This window comes from Uloborus diversus, chromosome 6 (genome assembly GCF_026930045.1).
Source record: "Uloborus diversus isolate 005 chromosome 6, Udiv.v.3.1, whole genome shotgun sequence".
NCBI lineage: Eukaryota > Metazoa > Arthropoda > Arachnida > Araneae > Uloboridae > Uloborus > Uloborus diversus.
In genome coordinates this window covers 146,718,816-146,736,551 of record NC_072736.1, presented here as the reverse complement: position 1 = coordinate 146,736,551, position 17,736 = coordinate 146,718,816, and the positions used below count along the sequence as shown (strand labels likewise).

At 32.7% G+C, this 17,736-nt stretch overlaps 1 protein-coding gene across 1 annotated transcript in view; it reads right to left on the bottom strand.

Moving 5' to 3' along the window:
- Window positions 1-17,736, bottom strand: part of LOC129224039 (activating signal cointegrator 1 complex subunit 3-like) — a 108,629-nt gene that overhangs the window by 50,290 nt on the left and 40,603 nt on the right. Inside the window, exons 13-18 of the mRNA XM_054858436.1 lie at window positions 17,469-17,606; window positions 17,173-17,364; window positions 13,162-13,386; window positions 8,456-8,575; window positions 8,109-8,366; window positions 2,183-2,356 (exon numbers count right to left, since the gene is read on the bottom strand). Coding sequence (XP_054714411.1) covers window positions 2,183-2,356; window positions 8,109-8,366; window positions 8,456-8,575; window positions 13,162-13,386; window positions 17,173-17,364; window positions 17,469-17,606 — 1,107 coding nt within the window. The remainder of the gene's footprint in view (window positions 1-2,182; window positions 2,357-8,108; window positions 8,367-8,455; window positions 8,576-13,161; window positions 13,387-17,172; window positions 17,365-17,468; window positions 17,607-17,736) is intronic.

Sequence of the window (17,736 nt, the reverse complement as noted above, 5' to 3'; positions counted from 1 at the left end):
ACAAGATCGGATCTTTCACAAATTGTTTTTTGAAGGAGCAAATCTGAAAGCAAAGTAACGCATATTAAACCGATAATTTTTGGAATCTTTCTTAAAGTCAAATTAGAGGGATCAGCTTATACAAAATCTGCTAATTTTGCAAAGAAAAAAAAATCGGCACTCTTGTGATGCTCCTGCAAGCGATAAATTGCTACTGCCAAATAAATATAATGCTTGTTGTTTGCTTCTTGGAAAGAAATTAACAGCTGGAAATAAGTTTGGTTTCAAATAATTTTGTTTTATCACAGCTAATTAGCAGCGGTGTTGTTGTAAACTTTTCTGAAAAGGCGTTTGGTAAGCACTTTTCTCCCCCACTGATGATTTAATAAACAATAATAATATATATCAGCGAAATGAACTTAGAACTGCAAAGGGATAGTAAGGGTGGGGAAAAAAATGTGATCGCTTCAGATAGGGTTACTAACTTTAAAATTATCGCCATTTAGCGTCTGGCGTTAAACCTTTATAATGACTTGATTAGAAAATATTCTCATCATTTTACCAGCTTGTCAATATTTGCGTTTCTATGGTGCGGTGCGATGTTCAACTGTTATTTTGGGAGAAAATTATATGGGTTTGATTTTTCGATGCTAACAAGGATGATTAACTTTAAATAAACTGTTTTACTTGCCTTTTTTTTCTTTAGATGTCTACATTTTTAAAAATACAATCTTTTAACATCCGATATAAGAATCATATTTTGTTCATTTTTCAAGCTAACTTCGTTTTATTAGGATGCAAATAAATGAAAAGTCTATTTTTGTTAGAACACGCACTTCAAGTTTTTAAAGCAGAATTCCATTTTCTTTTATGACTCAAAAATTAAAATGCTGAATCAATGGTTTAATTTTATTTTTGCTTTAGCTGTGTCCACAGATATTAATGATATGTTTATCATAGGACTCTAAAATGCAATTTAAAAATAATTTTATCAAAAATATTTCTTTTACAAGCCGTTTTTATACCTTTGATGCCTTCACTTTGAGAATTGCAATCTCTTTGCATCCGCTATGGGATTCCGATATTTTGAATTTTTGATGTTTAGTACGCTTTGTTAAGAAGTAAACAAATAAAATCTATTTTTATTTTTGTTAAAATCACGGAATTTATAAGTTTTAAACGAAATTCTGTGCAATTTTAAGAGTGTTCTGGGTCAAAAAGTTAAATGCTGAACCCCCTCGTCTGAATTTTATTTATTATTATTTTTTTTTGTTACAATTATTTTAAATGCTGTACAGAAATATTTCTAGTATAATTTAACATAATGTAGAATGGTAGATAAATATTGCTACTTGAGTTAGCGATACCGCCCCCCCCCCCCCTAAATACTAGAAAAACACTCCAGAATGATATTCTCAACATAGAAGAGGAAAACTCTCTACTTTAAGTTTAAATGATGTAGTTTGTACCTGCTCTAAATTCTAAAATTTCAATTTAACAAAAAAATTTTTTTTTTTTTTTTTTTGCGAAATTAATTTTTCAAAATAAGTTTATTAAAGTGTTGAGGGGAACAAATGGTTTTATATCAATTCCTTTAAATTCAGTAGCTAAATAACAAACACTGCTTTGATCCAAAAGTTTAATCATATTTCAAATTTCCACTTTGCTCCATACTGCTTTCAGAATTGAACAACAAAATTTCACTTTGCTTTCAGAGTAGAAAAATGGAGTACACAGAGGTGAACATAGTTATAACAACAAAATCTTAGGCATAATAAGTATATCGCCACAATTTTTATAACAGTTTTAAATTGTGGGTTCTGATTTTGCTTGCCAATGGAAATTTTATGAAGCCAAAAACCAGTACAGAGAAAGCAAATATTACACTTTAAAAAATTAAGGTTACACTTTTCAATCAATGAATATTTTGTTAAGTCCCCCATGTCTAACAACTACAAACAAACAACTTAAACAATTAAAAGCATAAGTTCGGCAAGATAATTATTTAAATTTGTATACTTAGAAATGCACATTGAAGAATATTCGACTTATTGGGCAAGAAAATATTTTTATGTACCAAAACTATATTAATATCAAAAACAAAAATTTAATTTTAAAAAAATGCTTAAGTAAAATGGAAAAAGCTTAAAAATAATTTAAAGTAATTATGTAAATAAATAAAATAAATGAAAAATCTAAAAACCTGGACAACATAGGCTTGGTCAGAAATGAGGGAAAACCCATCCAAAGGTATTCTCGAAAGGTATGTCTGTAGCAAGATGTTAATTTTTCCTTCAGGATTTTCACTTCCTAGCCCAACTTCAAGCCAGCAAGAATGCAGTAAATGATCTAGTTCAACCATCTCATCATCTCTGACCTATATGAGATAGATAAGAAAGTACTGTAGTTATAGCTACAACCACCATTTTCATCATCAATCAGTAAAAGAAGAAAAGTGAAGACTAAATTTGAAGTTTATCTCTTAACAGTAGTATATTTCAGAAAAGTACATCAAGAACTAAATGCCAGCCTAAAATAATTTACAAAAACAAATACTTTGCATCAAATTAAAATGATGAGTTAAATTACCACATTCATCATTTTCAAAAGCCAGCGAACTTATAATGGAATATACCCATTAGGGTGGTTAAAAAAAAATTTCGAGCTAAAGTCGAGGACACCCCCTATTTTTTTGAGACTTAATAATAATATTATACTGTAAAAATTTTAGCTTCTTACTCAAATTTTATGACAGTACTTAATGACCCCTTAATTTAACATTAGCCGTAGTATAAAAAATGCTATAAGTTTAGAAGCATTTAATTTCCAAAAATGTTTTTTTTTTTGTAAATAATTATTTTAATGCAATGTTTATGCATATTACTAGTGCATATAATAATATGTAGCATTGTTTTTTCAATTAAATGTACTTTTTTTAACCCCCCTACACATATGTATGAAGTTTGAGGGAGGGGTTGAGCACCCCCTTTCAGTGGAAATAGGAAGCTAAAATTCTTTCAGTATATTACTATCCACGAGTCTAAAAATATTGAGGGGTGTCCCGTTATCTAGCAGAAGATTTTTTTTACACGTATTTTTGAACCATCCTAATGCTAATGTTTTACTCTTTTTTTTTCTTTGAATACATCAAATTTCATAACTTTGAAGCTAGGTAGGGTAGAACACCCCTTAGCAATGAACAGTTTGTAGTTTGTTTTGAAAAAAGAAAAAGATTTTAAAGCATTTTTTTCCAATGAATTAGCAGTAGTAACTCCCTTTTCTGTACATTTCCAAAAGGAAAATAACTAGTAAATGCTATGTTTGTCTAGAGGTTGGGTGTTCATTCACTGGATACAGACACCTTTTACATTTGAATCCCTACAAAGAAACTGGTGTAGAATCATAAACGTTTTTCCAATTTTTAAAAAATGATTACATGTATCAGCTAAACCAGGGGCAGATAGAGACTTGTTTTACGGTGGGGGGAGGGGAGGGTCATGCTGACCAGTGCTGCACACAAAGGTAGTGTCCAAGGGGTCCAGACCCCTCCCATAGCTCTTGTATTTTTTTTCTTGATTGATTATGATTCTGTATATTTCATACTTAAAATAATTCCAAACCAAGGTAACAATAATTTCAGTTTTAATAACTGAAAAAATAAAATAATCTTGTTAAAACATTTTTAACAAGAAGTTCTGTCTAGAACTAGACGAGCCTACTTTCCCGTATACCCATACTACTTTCTAGTACCTGATCAATATTCTCAAAAATAGCTAAAATTGCAAATTTTTTCAAACATACTTTTAAAATACTTTGTGCTGATTTCTAGGAATAAAATATTCCTCACTCATCAAAAAAAAAAAAAAAAAAAAAAAAAACACGAACAAATAAAATAGCAGCAACTTTTAAACAAAGCAGCTAATACACTTTTTTAGATTAAAAAAAATCTTTAATAGCTTTCAAAATGAAAAATTAATAAGTAAAATTAATAAGCTCATTAAAATAAATACATCATATCAAAAAAAAAATCGTTTCTTTTTGCCCTGTTGCCAAAAACATTTTTTAAAATGAATTAATGCAATTACTAAAACAAAAACAAAAAAAAAAATCGTCTGCGCATATCTTATGTAGAAACATAAATGACTTCGAGTTGATTCGCCGGTAACTGAATACCTAAATTTAAACTTTAGCGTGAAAATAAAAACAAGTCATATCAACAATAAGTATTTCACAGTTAAAACCATAGCTGAGGAGTCGGAGTCGGAGTCAATCTCATTTTGAGATAAAGGAGTCGGAGTCGAATATCCAAGAATTGGAGTTAGTCATTTGTCCATAAATTTTTGCCAAAGCTACGAAGTCAGAGTTGAAGTCGGGGTGTCGGAGTCCAATTAATTGTCGGGCACAGGAATCGGAGTCGGAGTCAGGTGCCTCTAAATTCTCGGAGTCGGAGTCTGGAATTTGTGGCGTCAAGAGCTATTTCTAACAAAATTTGTTTGAAGTAAATCCGCCTTCAAGTACGGAATCTACATTGACTTTCAGTTTCCCCGTAGGCGCTAATGTTAAGGGATTTGAACAGTTCAAAATTGAACGGAAAATTGTTCAAATCAAAAAGATATTTTATATACAAGTTTTTCATCAAAAGCTTTTTCCTACAAAGTTTGTTTGAAGCAAATTCACAGTTCGGAATTGCCTTGAATTTCCCCGTAGGCGCTAATGTTTAGTTTTTTTGAACTGTTCAAAATTGAACAAAAAATAGTTCAAACCAAAAAGCGAAATATGGGAATGAGGTGTCCTCGCCGAGATCTTTCGAACAAAAAAAAGTTTGTTCGAATCGGACTATTCATTCAAAAGTTATTAGGGGGGGACAGACAGACAGACCGACAGACAGACCGACAGACAGACAGACCGACAGACAGACCGACAGACATTTTTCCCCATCTCAATACCCTACTTTCCAATTTTTAATTTTTCGATATTTATTTAATTATTTTATTTATTTTTGAGTTTTTTTTTTGTTTTTCGGGATATTTTTAAAATGCATTAAGCCTTCTTTCATGCTTTTTTCTTCTTTTTCTGACTTTTACTGGGAAAGTAGGCTAAAAAGGAGAGATCTTTCTTGACTGCGAGAAGGCTAAAAACATACTTATGGACTATGGAGTACTATCTTTATCTTTATCTTTACTAATAATAAAGCTGAAAGTCGGTCCGGAGGATGTCTGGATGTCTGTGATGCGCATATCGCCTAGACCGTTTGGCTGATTTTCATGAAATTCGGCACAAAGTTAGTTTGTAGGATGGGAGTGTGCACCTTGAAGCGATTTTTCGAGAATTCGTTGTGGTTCTTTTTCTATTCCAATTTTAAGAACAAAAATATCATAAGATGGACGAGTAAATTACGAAATTATCATAACGTGGAACGGTAACATGTTCACAAGCCAATTGGCGAGATATGAAATTATCATAACGTGGAACCGTAACATGGGTACAAGCCAATTGGCGAGAAAATTCACCATACATTATTTGTAAATATACAGGCAAACCAAAAGACCTTATAATTTTTCTATTGCGGGCAAAGCCGTGCGGGTACCACTAGTGTATAATAAACGTTTAATGAGTTCTTACACTGCTGAATTCAAGCAATGCCACCATCACACACCGAGGAAGAGAAAATTATAAATAAATTCGGGAAAAGAACCAGATTTTATTCCATAATATTTTGTAAGTCTATAGAGACAGACTATATTGATGACTATAAACTGTAATAATGATATTTTTAGTTTTGTAATTACAGATTAAAATGATTTTTTTTTACTCTTCAGACTTGTTGCTTCCTATGAATTTGCTTTGCTGTTTTCATTTTTGAATTATGAGAAAAGTAAATGCATAAATTTTTTTGCTTCCTGTTAATTTAATTAAGTATCTGTTATAAATATTCATAAAATTAATTAATGCTAATTTTTTATTCAATAATTCATTTTTACTGTTTTTGTTCTTGAGAATCAATAAAATCAAGTGAATATGCTTGAAGGCATATTGGGGTCTGATATGAAAATGAGACTTTTAACTCTGGACACTCCCCTTGCAAAGTTCCTGTGTGCACCACTGATGCTGAAGCATACATTGTTCTGGGTACGAAAAATTTCAGAAATTGCAAGGGTGTCAATGAAAAACACCAAATAGGCAAGGAATAAGGCATCCAGTAGGACATAGGCAAAACAATTAATTCCATAAGCCAGGAGTTCCCAAACAGGGTAACACGGCACCCTAGGGTGCCACAGGAAGAGGTGAGGGCTGCCGTGAAGTGTCCATGGTGCCAATGTATGTGTTTACAATAGAGATACACTAAGGTGCTGTGAGCTCCTGTCATAAGCAAAGTAAGGAAGTAGTATTTTAAACATTTACTCCTAAAAATAATTAATTGAAAGGGTTATTGCAATCATGTACATTTCTACATTTTACTCCATAGTATTTGAACATGATGTGGATGAATAATATTGCCAATAGTTTAGGGGAGAGGGTTCATGACCCCCCCCCCCTGTATCCCTGCCTTAGTTAAACTGTTTTTAGTGTCATGTGCTACATGCTAGTTTTGAACAATATAATGAATTGTTGAAAATGAAATGGCACTTGTGGGCATTCACTGGTTGGTCAATCCTATAAAAGAACTAATGCAGAGCTACAGCAGTACGATTTTGAATAGTAGACAATACAAATACAAATGTGAAGACCAGCAACAGGCTCTGGGCCCAGATAGGCTGGTCCAAGTCAGTTTATAAATCCCCAATGAAGATCAATGGCCCTCTTAAAGCTATCCACCCTCTTGCTCTTTACCACCTCTTCCAGTAAGCTGTTCTAAGTGCCCACAACCCTACTAAAGAAGCAATTTTTCCTAATTTCCAGGTTAGCCTGAGATTTGAACAGCTTAAAACAATGTCCCCTTGTCATGCTTTCCATGAGAAAATTTAACCCGTTAGCATCTTTCATTTTGATAAATTTAAACAACTAAATCATGTCCCCTCTGGTTCTCCTTTGCTCCAGGCTATACATATTAAGCCTATTAAGTCTGTTATCATAGTCTAAATCTGAAAGTCCTCTTACTAGTCTAGTAACCCTTCTTTGAACCCTTTCCAATACAGAAATATCCTTCCTGAGATAAGGAGACCAAAACTGAACAGCATACTCCAAATGAGGTCTTACTAAACTCCTATGTAATGGTTAACTGTAACCTTCTTAAATTTTTATTTACGAAGGTTCTTCTGCCGTTACGTAGGAGTTTAGTAAGACCTCATTTTTAAATTTAACGATTTTTAAAAACCTTTACAGCAGCAGCACCCACACAGAAATTCAGCTCCCATACGAACTCATAAAACACATATCTTTCTTTCTTTTTAAGCAAAATTTCATCATCAAACTAAAAATTGTAATATTGAGGAACACATTTCTTCTATGGATGGAATGTACTGGATTAATTTGCAGCTTGTAGTCCTCTTTTTTATGCATAAAGTTAATTTAAAACAAAAAATAATAACAATACAAAAAATAACAAAGAGTTGAAAAATGCCAGTAATACAGTTGTTCTCAATGTACATCCTTATAATTTACCTTATCTACCTTTATCTCTGATGAAATAAATGAAGAACTGTCAGCTTTTGTGAAAACTGCAAATCAAATATTAAAGCTTATAAGAAAGAAAAACAAGCATAGTTAAGTCTTTATGGAAGAAAAAAAAATTTTTTTTTCAAAAATACCATACAAATTTTAGATAGTTTCATCTTTAATAATCAAGAATGAATGGGAAATTTTTTACAGTAAAAAGGCTGGTTAATCCATCACATATACAAAATATGAAAAAGTAGGTACAGTCAACTTTAAAAATTAACACATATTTTCTTTATTATGACTTGAAATAAAGTGTTAAACTTTTTTTTTTTGTCTTTTCAATAATATAATGACTACTGGTAACAAGGTATTTATCAATTGCTCTAGGATTCAAATATAATGAAAATGACTTAATATTTGCAACAGTAGTTAACAGTCGGCCTACGTGCACACATATAGACACATTGAAAAACATTTTAATTAAAAAAAAAGATGCAAAATAAATACATAAAATAAAAGAAAAAATGTACCTTTAATTGATCAAACTCTTGAGCAGTTGATATCAACTTAAAGATTTCACAATCTGTCAAGAAGGTGTTTGGTTTGAGTTTAGACTGGAAGCGAATAATTGTTTCTGTATTTACGTAAAAATGACTTGCTGTCCTTCCCATATCTGTAATATGCAGAAAACCGTTGGTTGGATCAAATCTTATCATTTCTGCCTCATGCAACTTCTTAGCAGCTTTTGTAATCAACTGCTTCCTGTGCTCCATAAGCATATAATCTTTCTATAAATAAAACATCATTATGAAATTTCATGTGAAGTGAAAACCAAAAAATCAGTTGAATAGAGATGAAAGTTATGTGCAGGAATTACCTTCACTTTTTCCGGCTTTAACCCATACACAAGTGGGTTTCGCAACATTCTAATTTGTAAATAAGTATAATTGAGCCACTCAACACCTTCGTCGACGCTTGTTACTGTACCTAGAGCAATCTAAAGTGAAGTAAACAAAACTTAATGGCAAGTTTTATCATAATTTCCTATGGCAGTTAGTTTAAGCCCACTAGAGCAAAAGTCTGACTACGAAACGGCACAACCTTGAGGGTCACGGATTTGGACAAAATCCTAGATATAGGCCAATTCTCACTAGGCATGAGCCCAGGTAAAGGGGTTCGACTGCATAGGCCCTGGTTTGGCTGCAACGGTGGTCCAAAGTTGAAAATTTGGACCCAGTATTGCAATGGAGTTTCTTTCAGAATTTTCATTTTTACCCCTTTTTCTGCTATTATACTACAGTATGAGCCATTTGTATGCACTTACCTTTGAATTAATTACACTGAATGCTAACTTTTAATAAGAAGTTCTCAAATTTAAGTTGGACATTACTTTTAATTTTAATAACTTGAATGCTATAATAAATAATATAAATACAGGATATTTGTCGTTTGCAAATGAAACAAATTATTTTTGTTTTATATTAATTTTCTGCTAGTAAAAAGTATTTACCATTTGTTAATGAAAACATTTACTTTAACTGGATATTTTCTGCTATCAAAGATATTCCACAATGATAAGCAAAAAGAGGGAGAGGAGAAAAAGCTAATTTATTTTACATAGCACATAAAAAACAAAAATAAAAGATCGTTTTAACTTTTCAAGAAACTTAAATAATGCTCATAAATAGATAGGTGTTCTCCCTTCCACTCGTTGTACTAACAAAATATGCCAAGTGTGTTGGGACATCGAACATAGCGTCAAAGTCCAATGGAAACCCCATTGCATTTCTGGGGCCAAAGCAGCAACTTTGGACCCTCGTTGCAGCCAAACTAGGGCCTATGCAGTCAAACCACTTTACCTGGGCTCATATCTAGTGAAAACGGATCTATACCTAGAATTTTGTCGAAATCCTGGACCTCAAGGTTGTGCCGTTTGGTCGTGAGAATACGAAAAGTGCAAGAAATGCAAAATACCAGAATTGCTAATTTTCCATATACAGTAAACTCTTAATTATTGGCAAAAACAAGGTGGCAAACTGCAAAAAAGCAAATTTTTCAGACAATGAGCAAAATAAGTACAAAACAATACTAGTGTACAGTGGATACTCTCTATCCTGAACACTTATGGGACCAAACAAAAATGCTCAGATTATGTTGATGTTCATTATAGAAGGAGACTGGATAATACATCTATATGTATTCAGTGGGACCATAGAAATGTGTTCAGAATACCAGAGTGTTCACATTAGGGAGTGTTCGGATGGAGAGAGTCCACTGCATATAATAACTAAAAAAATATGATAACATTTATAAACCCTAGCTAAAAATGATAACAGTGAATGTAAAAGCTGTCAAGAAAGAATAGTTTATTACTGCAAACAGATAAGACACATACGCAGCAAGTCATGCAAACAGATTAGGCAAGACAAATTAATTTATGTTACACCAAAAATGCATAGGAATGGCAGTGGCGTAACTACGTACCGCAAGACCCCGCGACGTGGGGGGGGGGGGGGGTCAGAAGGGGCCCGAAAATTTTTGAGCTTTGTTTTCATTCAATTTTATAAAATTTTTCAATAAATCAAACTTAGTTTAAAATGCTAAATTTTTTCTGGGGCCCCCTAGAGCCCCTGAACATGTTGACCAAGGGCCCCCGATTACGACATTTGGGACCTAGGCAAAACACTTTTTCAGGGCCCTCTTGTAGATAAACATTACAATTTTTTCCATTTGCTAAAACAGTTTCAGCCATTTGCGGCCCCCAAATTGTAGGGGCTTTGCCATGGCCTCAGTAAACAGGCCCTGAGTAGAGAAAAGAGGGTCCACGGCCCAACTTCCATGCGCGAAAAAAAAACTTAGCTCTTGGCTTGGTAATATTGCCTTCCCTAGGACACCTGCTATGGAGAGAAGGGGAAAATCCCTGAAAGAAAAGGAAAAAGTCCTGATCGTGCCAGAGCTTGGAAAAAGACAATCAAGAGAAGTTTTTGGGTTAGACCTGGATTGTGGGAGGAGCGGGGGCAAAGTCGGAAGGCTTTGCCCCCGAGTTGTTGCCCGAAAAGTTTTTGAGTTTTGTTTTCAATTTTATGAAACTTCTCCGTAAATCAAACTTAGTTTCAAATGCTTATTTTGGTTCTGGGCCCCCTAGAGCCCCAGAATTTATTGACCAAGGGCACCCCTAGGAGTAACGATTTTCGGGGCTCTCTTGTAGCCAAACATTACAGTTTTTGCCATTTTCTAAAAAAAATTTAGCCATTTGGGGGCCTCAAATAGGAGAGCGTGAAAACCAAACCTTTTGGCTCGGTGCAAAAAGTATCATATATTGCCCTCTCTAGACCAACTGAACCCCCCGAGTCCTTTAAAATAACCGAAGGTCATCTAGAATTGCGTTTTGGGAATTTCAATATCAAAAAATTTCCAGAAGTTTCATCTTTGATCCCCTTTTCCTTACATAACATTCTAAAAATGCATTTGTGGACCACTTTCGAACTTGCCCCGGACCAGAATTTTTTGAAATCGAAGTTCCATAAAGGCAGTTTAAGGATAGCTTTAAAATCGCGTTTTTAAAACTTCAATTTCGAAACATTTTCAAAGAAGGTCCCCAAAACTTGCTTTCGTTCTTAATATCACCAACATTCGCTTAAAATTGCGTTTTTGGAATTTCAATTTCGAAAATTCTACTGCAGAGTTCCCAATTCAATCCCTTCTTGTAGCATCATCAAAAGTGGCCTACAATTGCGTTTTTAAGAGCTCCATTTCGAAAAACTTCTGGGGAAGATCCCACGGAACCCTCCCACCCCTTTTTTTTATTAACAAAGGTGTCTAAAATTACGTTTTTGGAACTTCAATATCGAGAGATTTTTGGAACAGTCCCTGTATCTTCCCCCAAAGGGGACTCACAATCACGTGTGTAAAAGCTTATGGAATTACAGGTACACTCCCGAACCTTTCATACTCCTAACATCACTGAAGAACATTTACAATCACTATTTTGTTAATTCGGAAAACTCTCGGGCCGATTTCTGAAACTCATCCTTTCACCATAACGTCATCAAAGGTGGCCTATTGCATTTTTAGAAGTTCAATTTTGAAAAATTTCCGGGGATAGCCCCCGATAACCGTTGTTTTAAAATCATCAAAGGTCTTTTCAAATTGCGGTTCTCGAACAGCAATACCAAAATATTGCAGGAATAGAGTTACTGACCCCTTTTAACTGCATTACTAAAAATGGCTAACAATTGCGTTTTTAAAACTTCACTTTCAAAAACTTTACGACGAAGAACCCCGAGCCTTCCTTATTCCAACACTTTTTTTTTGGGGGGGGGGGGGATTCTTGCTTTTGGGAGGCAGTCTTCGCGATATTTAGGGGGGTGGGCACCCCTGAATGTAGATTAATACAATTTTTAGTAGGGGGCCCAAAATCAGATTTTGCTGGGGGCCCGAATATTTGAAGTTACGCTACTGAGGAATGGGGAGTTTTTTTAAACATAATTGGTTCAGTGACTAGCAAACATGCAAAAAGAGTAGATGCAAAAATCAGGTTTCGGTGATCTCGGAGGATTTTATGTCATTTGAAGGGAGGAGGAAGAAATAAATAAGAATGTCTAAAAAGTTGCACTTGTTAAACTAAAATGAGTGCATTTTTCAGCATTCAATAAATCATTGCCGCAAAGTAAAAAAAAGAGTTAAAAGACAGTAGCAAAACCGAAAAACAAATAATCAGGAGTTTACTGCAGTTGATTGCATAGAATTTAGAGAGAGAAGAAAAAAAAAAGAAAAGTGAGGCTGCAAGAACTTAAAAAGAAAATTTTAATGAAATAAATTAAATGTAGAACTCATTTTCTTTCCTTTTACACTGTTTGTTACTAAAAGCTGTGGTGAAAAAAAAAATTGTCTTGTGAATGCTTATTTTTTTTTAATTTTTTATTTTAAATGATCGTTTCTTTAAATACTTCTCAAGTTTATAAGCATTTTGCTGTTTTCTTCCTATTTTAAAATACATTACTATTATAGTAATTTGGTCTCTATAAACAATCAGTAAACAGCATCTTTTAGGGACCCAGAAAACATGAAAAATCAGAAATCCAGGATAGCAGTTGTCCTGAGCATTTCAGATAATTATTTCTCTACTGTAATTAAAAATTTAAAAAAAGAGAGCTCAGGGAAAATTTTAAAATGCTTTAAAACACTAATGGGCAATTCTCGAAAAACTGTCCCGTGCGTAACGCTAAGTTTTAAATTTTTTCCAGCTAACCAAAGCCTTCAAATATAATGCTGTTGGGGAACAATACATGCTTTAATATACTATCAAAGCATAACAGTTAATCCCATATTTAATGAATAGATACTTGAATAAAATAAAAAACTTAGCGTTACGCACAGGACATTTCTTCAGGAATCGCCCTAATAATAATTAATAAGTAAATGAATGAATAAAAAATGATTTCAAAATGATGGCAAATTTATGGTGAAAAATTAAATTTATTGTTAATTTAAGCAAAAATAAACATTTTAAGAACCAAATAAAGGCAAAAATTAAGGTTTTAGAGCGTCATGCCATCTCAACAAAAAAAGATATTTTCTTACTTCCGCGTTCAAATTATCAGGGATCTTGTCATCAAATTTACTCTCTATCTGATGCTGTCTGGTCAACATAGAAAGATAATGACTCAACTTGTTATGTGGAGTAATGATAATTCCCTCTCCTTTTTTATCAAACTGAGGTCGTCCTGCCCTACCAAAGATTTGCATGACGTCCAAAACATTGAGGTCTACAAAGTTTCCTTGTTTCGAGTCATACACATCAGTACCCTATAAGTAAATGGAAGAGAAATATAGCTGGTTAAGCAATCAATACTCACAATAGATAATCACCTTAAATTGTAATGAGTATGAACAGCAGGGGCATGGGGGACCTGACCCTTCCCTAAACAGTTGACAATATTATCCATCTGTCATTATTGTACAAGATCATAGCATACAAGATTTATGGGTGTAGAGCGTCATGCAAATACATTATTGCACATCACGTTCATACTTTATGAAAAAAATGTGTTTTCCGTAATCTTTTCGATTAATTAATTATTTGTTTTCGTAAATATTTGAAATAATGCTTCTTTTCATTGTTTCTGGTTTAAATTAAAAAAGTTTGTGCCCTACTAGACGCTTTATTCCTTACTCATTTGACACCCAAAGAGTTCCAGAACTTTGACGCACCCAAAACTATATTTTTTTTCAGTATGCCCTTCCTCCCCCCTAAAGTGCTAGTCTGTATCCACTAATAATGAGCAGTATGGTTGAGGAAATTCAAAATCGGGCAAATCCACCGGTAGCTGACGAACATTTTAAAAGCAGAACAGAAAGCATTTTGTTGCATTCAATGCAAAATATACATTACACAGAAGAACTTTTCCCATGGATTATTGTATGTTATAAGCTCAATTTAATGGTATAGTTTAATTCCCAAAATACATTTTGGATGTTCAAAAAAAAAAAAAAAAAAAAAAAAACTTAAAAACATGGTAACTGACTGGCAAAAATTAAAGTAACATGTCAGTTAATTTACATATTTTTGATATTTTTTAACCTTTTCGGGACGGCAGCCGGCAGAAGATAGAGCTCCCTCAGGACGGCAGCTGTTACATGCGGACTATGCGTATAGGGGAGGGCAATTTTTCCCGCTAAGCCTAATACGCAATTTCGGAAAGTACGCATTACATATTAATGGATAAAATGCACAATTTAAGTAGAAATGAAACCATTTTTAATATATGATAAAATGTATCATAATTTCACTCATAACAAAAAAATTGATGAAAATAACTGATATTTAACAATAAAAATACAAAACATATTGTTTTTTCTATAACTATAAGTACCAAAATTAAACAATAAATTTTATACAAAACAGGAAAAATATTTGTGCCTAATGTTATGAAATGCTTGAAGAATATTGTTACAATTAATATTTTGAAGCCACATGAGAATTTTCAAAGCACGGATCAATGTGCATTGTGCATTTTATACTCATAGGTAGTGTTACGCCTTTTATTGTGCTTCTAGCAAATGACACATCTCTGTCCAAGTTCTTTGCCTTCTTTTTCAATGTATGATTTTGGAAAGTAACTACTGTATGAAGAACTCCAATAATTCATAGTTTTTTTCACTGTTGCCCGAAAGATCCATAGATGGATCAAACATAAATTTAGATAATTCCTTCTTGGAAAGATAACGTGTTCACCACGGCTACACAAATGAATCTAAAAGTAAAACTCCTTCCTAGAAGTAAGTGGAATCGAAACTAGAAATAACTACTTCAAAATGAGTATGCATTTCCCTTTTCACTTGCTAGCACATGTTTATATTTTCTTTCAAGAAATCCAATAAATCACAGACACTTGACAAATCCCATTCTGACCTCAGAGAGAGAAATACTAATGTTCGAGACCAATCATTTGAACGTAATATGGATAAGTAGCACCATCTGATAGTAAACATTTCATTCCGAAACCAAAATACAGAGCAGCGTCATTTGGATTTTTGAGTAGCATTTGCCGTAGCGCAGATCAGTGTCGTTCGAATAACAGGAGCAGCTGCCGCTAACGCCAACTTGCGTCGTTTGTCCTAAACGGATTAAAAAAAGTTATTTAAAATGTATTTTGTTACAACAATAATCCAGGTTACGAACAATAATCCAGGGGAAAAGTTCTGTGTAACATATATTTTGCATTCAATGTTACAAAATACTTACTGCTTTCCTTTAAAAATGTCAGTCAGTTGCTCGAGGAATTGCTCAGTTTTAAGATACATTTGTGCCTTACAACACTGGATTACACCAATTGGAATCCTCAGACGTATAAATACAATATGAAAATTCATTTCTATAAACAACCTGATTGAATTTCAATCTTGGTCAAGTGTTAATTAGTGGGCATGTAAATTCACTTGTTTATAAATCTAGCAGCATCCCCGGATTGCTATTTATAAGAGCAATCTCTGTGACACAGGAGAAAAAAGGAAACAGTAAGACTGAGGTTGAAAATAGTATGCAATTTAAAATATCCTTAATAAATAAAAGTGAAACTCTATTTGAGTTCATTCAGATCTTTTCTTACTCAAAACATATACAGTTCGCTACCAGCAACCCACAAGATGCATTTACATAATTTATACTATAGCTATTTGAAAAAAAGAAAAAACAAACAAACTATTTCAATATTTTTTTTTTGTTACTTAGTTTAATTTTCAATCAAACAGACGGATAAAATTTCATTTCAGTGTAAGCTTTTGTTTACTGTCAACACAAGGAATAATTGCACATTTTAATGAATAGAATGAATAGTTTAAATGTTAAAACATTTAACACTTTTACTCAATAATTATACTAGCCTACAATACTTGTGTTTTTTTCCCTTCAGTTTAGTTTTGCTAATTGATTCTTATGTGTTTTTAGCAGTAAATCATAAAATGATTTTTATTTTCACCCATCTCATCAGTATTCCTTAAAAAACACAATATTCAAAATGTTTGAAAAAAAAAAAAAAAAAAGGATGAAAGAAAATTTAAAATTTAATTAATTAAAATGATTTTCTTGAATCTTATTTTTTGGCTTACACTGTATTTTGGTTTATCTGAAAACATGTTGTTGGTCTGGAAAAGAGTCGGATCATTTGATTGCTGATAAAAATTGCAAACAATTAAATAAATAAACAGATAAAAAATACAGCATTTTAAAATTTATTTAATTATTTTTTATGTAAGGTATGTCTTAGTTTCATATTTCTTTTTTAAAGGAATATTTAAAATTAAAACTTATCTTCACTCTTCATTAATTATTTATTTCTTTTCATTTTCTCATTCATTGAACATATTTTGTTTTCTGTTGTTTCCAGAATTTATCAGGTTCTTTTAAGAAACTTATAGTGCTGTAAAAGATTAACTTTCTTTCACCAAAAACACACATGAGGCGTAACAATGAACAAAACTGCCTGTAATATCTATTTTGGTAAATAAAAATTTTACAAAAAAAAAAAAAAAAACTGCCCCTCCTAATATTGTGCCTCATTACATCGCTCATTTGGTTATATCGCGCTTTTCCTCTGTCCTCTGAAAAATTAAATATTATCAAACTTCATTCTGAATTTAAAATTGCTTAAGTTGTAAAAACATAGCATTTTTTAGGAAAATTCTTTACTTCCCTTTTATAGCTCATAAATAAAACAGGGAGAAACATCTTTCTTTTGACTTTGCTACATCTTTAGTTATAATGGTTTAAATTCTTATTTCACTGAAAAACGATTGGTATAAACCATTAGAAGAACTTGTCTTTTAAACCATTAGAAAAAGCAAATGGTAAGATAATTTTATTTTGTTGTTCTTATCCAAAAGTTCCTCCTAATACACAAATAAGTTATATTGATTGTAGAAGCACATATCAGTTGCTTGAATGTTAATTCAATCTTTAGTTAGGAAGACCTGGTTATATCAAGTTTTTGGATATATCGTATTTTTTTATTGTTTCCTGGCAAGGGTGATATAACAAGGGACTACTGTACATACAAAAAAAAAAAAAAAAAAAAGAAAAATCAAGGTACATACTTTAATTATAACAGCTCGAGCAGGCAAATTTACACCCCAAGCTAAAGTAGAGGTGCAACACAAAACTTTAATGTGACCTTCAGCAAAATATTTTTCAACCAGATTACGATCAGACCTCAGCATACCAGCATGATGAATTGCAAACCCTGCATCAAACAGTTCACGCAACTGCTTATTTCTTGATTTCAGCATCTAGAAAAACAATTAAAATGAATTTGACACACTATTTTCACAAAAATTTGTAAGGAAAACGAAACTATAAGATAAAGAAAAAAAGAAACTTTAAGATCACTTGCATTTTTTTGTGCTCTTCCGAAATCTGCTCCGGAATGTGATCCAACAAAGATATGACTGTGGCCTTTCTTCTGTGCTAACTCCTTGAAAATTGTTGCGGTTCTTACTGTGGAATTCCGAGCATGAACAAAAACCATAACCTAGTAAAATTATAAGAGAAAACACTGTCTCATATTTGACAACTCTCCCATATATACACACAAACACACAATTTATTACAATTTTATTTCTTAGGTGATGGGCAAAGTATTTAAAAAATATAATGAGGAT